Source organism: Helianthus annuus, chromosome 9 (assembly GCF_002127325.2).
Source record: "Helianthus annuus cultivar XRQ/B chromosome 9, HanXRQr2.0-SUNRISE, whole genome shotgun sequence".
In the NCBI taxonomy this organism is placed as follows: domain Eukaryota; kingdom Viridiplantae; phylum Streptophyta; class Magnoliopsida; order Asterales; family Asteraceae; genus Helianthus; species Helianthus annuus.
The window spans coordinates 144,603,421-144,610,474 of NC_035441.2; the positions used below are offsets into that span (position 1 = coordinate 144,603,421).

General features: G+C 35.9%; 1 protein-coding gene across 1 annotated transcript; it reads right to left on the reverse strand.

Annotated features, from left to right (window-relative positions):
• Window positions 1-3,508: 3,508 nt before the first annotated feature.
• Window positions 3,509-5,720, reverse strand: LOC110895167 (ADP-ribosylation factor-like protein 8a). The gene is made up of 6 exons (XM_022142442.2): window positions 5,443-5,720; window positions 5,048-5,129; window positions 4,898-4,930; window positions 4,688-4,809; window positions 4,430-4,591; window positions 3,509-3,862 (listed from the first exon to the last, which is right to left on the reverse strand). Exons 1-6 carry the CDS (start codon window positions 5,478-5,480, stop codon window positions 3,745-3,747), a joined length of 555 nt encoding a protein of 184 aa, XP_021998134.1. The 5' UTR covers window positions 5,481-5,720; the 3' UTR covers window positions 3,509-3,744.
• Between the last annotated feature and the right edge of the window lie 1,334 nt (window positions 5,721-7,054).

The window sequence follows — 7,054 nt, forward strand, 5'->3', positions numbered from 1 at the left end:
TTCGTCATTCTCCACTCGACTTTCTTTTTAAACTTGAAACAAAAATATAAAGATGATATTAAAAATTTTAATGATAAAAAAACTTATCTAATCTAACTTATAATAAAGGACTACAAATAATGACACGTGTCATTCTCTCCTTCAACTTTACAAATTTTATTTATAGTTATTTAATAAATTTCTTTTTATTAATATTAATAACTAATATATAGATATAATTTATTTTTATCCTTATCTTTATCTAAGATTAATAAATAACTTCAATTTTGCAATTTAGACCCTTGGTTTTTTTTTACTTTTAACCCAAAGTTTTCATCTTTTGCAATTTAATCCCAACTCTTTTATTTTCAATTTTGGTCCATCATACTTATCATCATTCCTAAGCTTTTTGTTTCGTTCTAAATTTTTTGAGTTAATGCACCGCAACATGCGTGTGGGGTTCAACATTTTTTTCGTGTATTTTTTTCCGTTTCCCGTTTGACTGGCCCGTCGCAGCACATCTATTTTTCTCCGTTTAACAAGTTCGACTAACACGCTGGTCTTGGATTGACTTAGTTATTTTTTTCTATGTTTTACGTTTCGGTTTAATTTCTCTGCAACGAGCGTTCGTTATTCAAAGATTTTACGTCTGCTTTTCGCTTGGCGTTATTTTTTTTCGTTTTTATTTAATTTGTTTTTACGAGCTTTTCCAGTGTTGGTGGTCGCTGACAGTGGTATAGCATTGGCATTACTTGACACAGTTTTACAACAACCGTTGCAACGCAGGGGCTTAATACTAGTATAATAATATAGGTAAAGGATCCTGTACAAAGTCATACTTTTGTAAGAAGTGTGAGAAATAATTTGGTGATGACAAGTGTCCTCTATCTTAACTAAATCAAAAGGGTATATTAGTAATTTACATTTCTTATCAATTAATTGAGTTTCAAGATAACTGGAAAAAAAAACTGTCGTCCTATTTTTTTGCAAGATCCAATTCGATTTTCACCTACGTATCATTTCTTCATCATCTTAATCGCAACATCTTTTAATCGTATATTGTTCATATCTTCTTTTCATCATCTTTAAATTGCAATACAATGTTTTTTGGATTCCAGATAAAACACCATGACTTGAATCATAGTCAATGTCTCCAGAATGTATCCAGATGTTTTAAAACACCACGCCATGAACAATGTCTACAGAGAAAACACCATGACTTGAATCATACTCATGGTGTTTTAAATTCTGGGAATGTTTTGTATTGATTCTCCAGATGTTAATACACCATGGATGTAATCACAATACAATGTTTTTTGGATTCCAGATAAAATACCATGACTTGAATCATAGTCATGGTGTTTTAAAATCTGGGAATGTTTTGTATTGATAAAACACCATGACTTGAATCATAGATGTTTAAAACACCACGCAATGAATAATGTCTCCAAATAAAACACCATGACTTGAATCATAGTCATGGTGTTTTAAAATCTGGGAATGTTTTGTATTGATAAAACACCATGCCTTGAATCATAGATGTTTAAAACACCACGCCATGAACAATGTTTCCAGATAAAACACCATGACTTGAATCATAGATGTTTAAAACACCACACCATGAACAATGTCTCCAGATAAAACACCATGACTTGAATCATAGTCATGGTGTTTACGATTTTTATACAATGTCTCCAGATAAAACACCATGACTTGAATCATAGATGCTTAAAACACCACACCATGAACAATGTCTCCAGATAAAACACCATGACTTGAATCATAGTCAATTTATCCAGTTGTTTTAAAACACCATGCCATGAATCTGATTACAGTTCTCGTTATGATAATGTATGACGAATATGCAACCAAAGACCTCCTACAATTAAGGTGAATCATTAATTCCGATATTTAAGGAAAAATGAGTAAATGTAGGAGTTTTTTGGTCGTGTATGATATGGTTACCATATTTCAAACATTGAAAAAGACACTATTGCCCTTCAATTTTACATAAGGTTCCTCTAATTAAAACACAATTTACATTTTTATACCCTATTGATCTCAACCATTAGATCAAATATCCAATGGTTTAAAACACTTCTTACCCTTCTTACATTTTAGATACTTTTTACCATATCCCTACCCTAATAATATAATAAACATGATTAAAAATCTGGTCGGCATATCGAATAATGCCTTACAACATCCCATGTCGCCTTATGGGCAAACCTGTCTTCCGTTCGTGGCTCTAAAAACCATTTTTTACATATGCTTGATTAAATAATCATATGTCAAAATATTAAATTTAGGGTTACTTGTAATTGAGGTATGTTGAGCATTCCCAACCCCATCCTTATAATTTAGTGAAATCACAAAAAACATCATTCCATCCCATACCCTATCCTCATATTTTGAGGAGAAAACTAAATGGAATCCCTATATTTGGGAAAAACTAAAGTGAATCCTTATCTATTTAGGAATAGAGAATGGGATGTGGGAGTTTTAAAAAAGTGAGATAAATTTAAGGAATGGTGATTTTTAGTTAAATTGTAGGGATGAGGATATGGAATGAAATGTGAATGCTTTAAGGGCATTCACAGCCCATTCTCTATAGTCTATCCCTATCTATATCTTTATCTTTAATATTTAGGAAAAATAACACTCCGTCACATACTCTATATTATACCCTATTTTCAAATTTTGGAGATAAAGATATAGAGAACTACACCGGGTCTCTGTATATAAGGATTCACTATTCACATCTCCAAAATTTAAAGATCGTACAACATGCAATTTGGTTTGCACGTCAAGTATTTCGGTTTGTGCCTCAAACATGGAAGAAAGAGGAAGAAATTATATAAAAAATAGAGATAGAGATGGAGAATAAGATGTGAGAGGTTTTTAGAAATTAAACAAAATTTATAAATAAATTTACAGAATGATAACTTTTAGTTAAATTATAAGGATCAAGATAGCAAATGAGATGTAAACGCTCTTAACTAAGGCCTATATAATCTCCCATGGAGTCTAATCTCATTAGAGGCAGTATTGGGTCCGGTGGTAACATCAGATTCTGGATCGATCCTTGGATAGCTCCCGAACCGCTTAAAGATATTTCTTTCCCCTCTAAATGCAATATCTTCATGTGAAGAGTGGGGATGGATTGTTTACCGACCCTTTTGGCTCTAAGGCGTCAAAACATCCACGCTGATTCTGATAAACGTGTCCTTTGTGAATATGGGGCAAAATCTGCAGATCAGTTGTTCATTTCCTGCTATAGGGCTTCGGTTTTATGGGAGTATGGGACTAAATCAGTAATTGGTGTAAGATCCCTCGGATATTCGCCATCGCTCTTTAATCAAAGAAGGTCCCTGATGGGAGTATGGGACTAAACTTGCAACAAAATACCTAGTAAAGGACACCGCCTGTCAACATTCGTTAAAAAGGACACCGCCTGAAAAGTGGTATAAAGATAAAGGACAACTTGTAATTTTTCCAAAAGTTTTTCCTAATCATGAAAACATATTAATAGAACAGAACTCATGGAACATCATAAACGTAGCCGAAATAGATATACAACATAACAACCAAGATCAGGAAAGAAAGAATGACAGCAAATAATAATAAGGTATACCATAGGACACACCAATACTCAAATTCACGCATAACATCTCTCTATTCTACATCAAGTCCGGCAAACTCGACACAAACCAAGCACACGAAAATGGCGGTCCATTTTCTTTCTAATTTGCTTCGATAAAGTCTTCAACTTTTTGACTTTGAGTGCTTCACAAGCCAATCGATGACTGAGTCGATGTTTGTTGAATTCTTGCAAGATATCATAAAGCAACACACTTCTCTATCTGTGATAGACTTCAAATCCCTGTATACCATCACAACAAAAAGATTGAATCCACCCTTAAAGATTAGAGTAAACTTCCGTTTTGCTCCCTGTGGTTTGGTCACTTTAACGGTTTTGCCCCAAACCTTTCAAAATAGCCATTTTACTCCCTGATCTATGAAGCTTATCTCTATTTCACTCCCCGTCCCTAACGTCATCCAATTCAACTGTTAAATCCTGGTCACATGCCCCTCACATGAGGGGCATTTTAGTCTTTTCCCATCCCATGTATTTAACAGTTGAATTGGATGGCGTTAGGGGCGGGGAGTGAAATAGAGATAAGCTTCATAGATCAGGGAGTAAAATGGCTATTTTGAAAGGTTTGGGGCAAAACCGTTAAAGTGACCAAACCACAGGGAGCAAAACGGAAGTTTACTCTAAAGATTATCTATAAACAATATACTTGTTTTGAATCATCAAAACCCTGCATGATATGATCTAAGAAGCATTCATGTGTTATCTAAGTAACAACTTATAACCATATTATTCATATCCTTAATCTGATAAAATGTACAAAAAAAAAAGATAAAATTTAAAAAAAGGCCTTACATTTGATCTGTCAAAGCTTGCTTAGAAAGGGCACCAGCCTTATCAATTTTGTTGCCCAAAACCAGCAAAGGAATACCACTCAATGCTGGTTTGCTTAAAAGATCATGGAGTTCACCCTTTGAAATGCTCAGGTTATCATGATCTGCAGCATCCACAACGTAACTGCACACATCCAAAACGAAATCAACAAAATTAATTACTTTTCACAAATCATAAGTCAAATGTTTTCAAAAAAGTGTTTTAGTGAAAGTAACTTACACGATAGCAGAAACTGCACGGCAATACCTCTCCCACATACTGCGAAACCGCGGTTGACCTCCAAGATCCCACAGCTTTATTGTCACATTTCCTTTAGTTACCTTGCGCATATTGAATCCCACCTAAACGACATTTTTTCTTTTATAAGATGCACTAATATAATTAAAAACTTTGTAAAGACCAGTAATGTAAAACTTGAAGAAAACTCACAGTCGGGATCATGTCCTCGCTATATCCACCCGTCTACAAACAAAATAACACAAAAAGAAAAACAGTTATAACCCGTGTTACCGATGACTTTTCAAGAAACCGAATTCAGATGCGAATGAAATGCATATGGAAATGCTTTAATATACTTACAGCAACAACATTAACAAGAGAAGTTTTGCCAGCATTCTGGAGCCCAATCAAAGAAAGCTCCATTTCCTGCTTGAAAAATAGGCTGTAACAAGTGATCTCAACATCAGTTCAAACCCAATCACTATATCTAACAAACCCTAATTAAACCATCACAATCCCTTCACAGCTTTAAAGATCATCAATAATAACATGAGACAGCAGATCTTAATACAAAAAAGCATATATTTTTATGCAAATATAAAGCTCCACAACCAAGAAACACAAACCCTAGCATACCCAAATCAACCAAACGCAAAACCCTAAAAGCAAACAGCTTTCCACTATCATACATTCAAAATTAAAGCAGATACAAGCGAAATTGATGCATAAAGATTTAAGGGGAGAAGAGTATGAACCTTCGGAGCCAGTCGAGAAAAGCTTCCCATAGGCCCATGACGATTGGATTAAGAAGATAAGATCTATTGAATCGAAGAGAGCACTATGAGCTTACGATGATTGATTTTGACCTTGTTGAACAACAGTTATGAAGCGAAATCAGGGGAATTCCATGAGTGGTTTTGAAATTGGAAATAAAGGGAGTGAGTGACCTGTGGTTTTGATTTATCAAGGTTGATTTCAGTGGGTTGGCATGATGTGGACCAATCAGAGTGGATGACTTCAACCTCTCTTGATCATTTCGGTTTTAACACTGTGTTCCAGAGTTTACTAACCGAAGGAAAGGAAAGGAAACAAAAAGAAAGCAAAAATATTTTGTGTTCCAGAGTTTCATTTAAGGAAGGAAAAGAAAGGAAAATAAAACATGTCGTGTTCCCGAGTTTCATTTAAGGAAGGAAAAGAAAGGAAGTGACAGGAAAACTAGGCTAAATTCTTTAATTTTTCTTTCCTTCCGATTTGGAAGGAAACGGTGGGAAAGACATCTTTATTTTTCCTTTCTCGTCATTTCCTTTCTCACTTTTGCTTTCTTTTCATATCCCTCATTAAGTTAACTCGGGAACAGAGTGTAAGTGTTCAAGGTTAGGTCATAGGTGTTTTATGTTTCTAAGTTATACGAAATTGCAAAAATAACACCCAAAGTTGTCAAGACTTAAAGATATTAGTCTAGATCAATGTTTTAATAACCGAATCGGTCGGGTGAACTAGGAACCGGTTCGGTCAAATGCATAAGATAGTTCATGTTGAACACTTGAACTGGTTTGTGAAACCGGTAAACACATAAAGTGGGTGATAATTGTTACAGCCTTAACGGAATGTAAGTCAGAGCATGTCTTCTTACGGTTCGTAAGACGGTTATAACAGATATGGACATGGTGGCTGCTCCTGCCAACACCGAAGGCTTCATGCCACTTCTCTTCCGGCCACGACGCGTGTTGTGGACACCTGTGCGTCTTCTCCCCTATTTATACCACCTTATTCACCTTATTTTGCACATCAGTTTGAGTTTTAACTCACTTTTGAAGTCTTGTTCTTGGTCCACTTAGTGCACGGTTCTAATTCAGTTTCAATATGAAGTTATTGCTGAAATCTGAGGTCCCTTAACCCTCTAGTAAGTTGTTCTAACTCTCCTAAGTGGTTAATTTACCTTTGTTTGCTCGAATTCGCTTCTACTTCGGTTAATCTGAATCCAGTTTGACTCGACCATTAAGCAAGCTATTACAGTGAGCGGCTAGAGAAGTATGGAGTCGAGGAGCAAGGCAGTAGATAAGATAGAAGAATGGGTCAGGCTCCCAGTGGAGCAGAGGATACGGTTAGGATAACGAACTTGAAACGCGGAGCCTGAGCGTAAGGCGAGCGAGTGGTTAGTAGCCAATAGCGCCCTGGTTTATGGCATTCCTCTCTGTGGCTGCACTCGAGGAACCACGGGGTACTCCATACAGACCAAACAAGTCTTAGGGATGAGACGCCCGCTCAAGGACCTCAATTCTCATTAGAAGGTTGAACCAAGGACCTATGGAAGTCGAGGCTAGCTCGTCCCCATAGGCAACACAACAGTGTCCTGAGGGAGGAGTT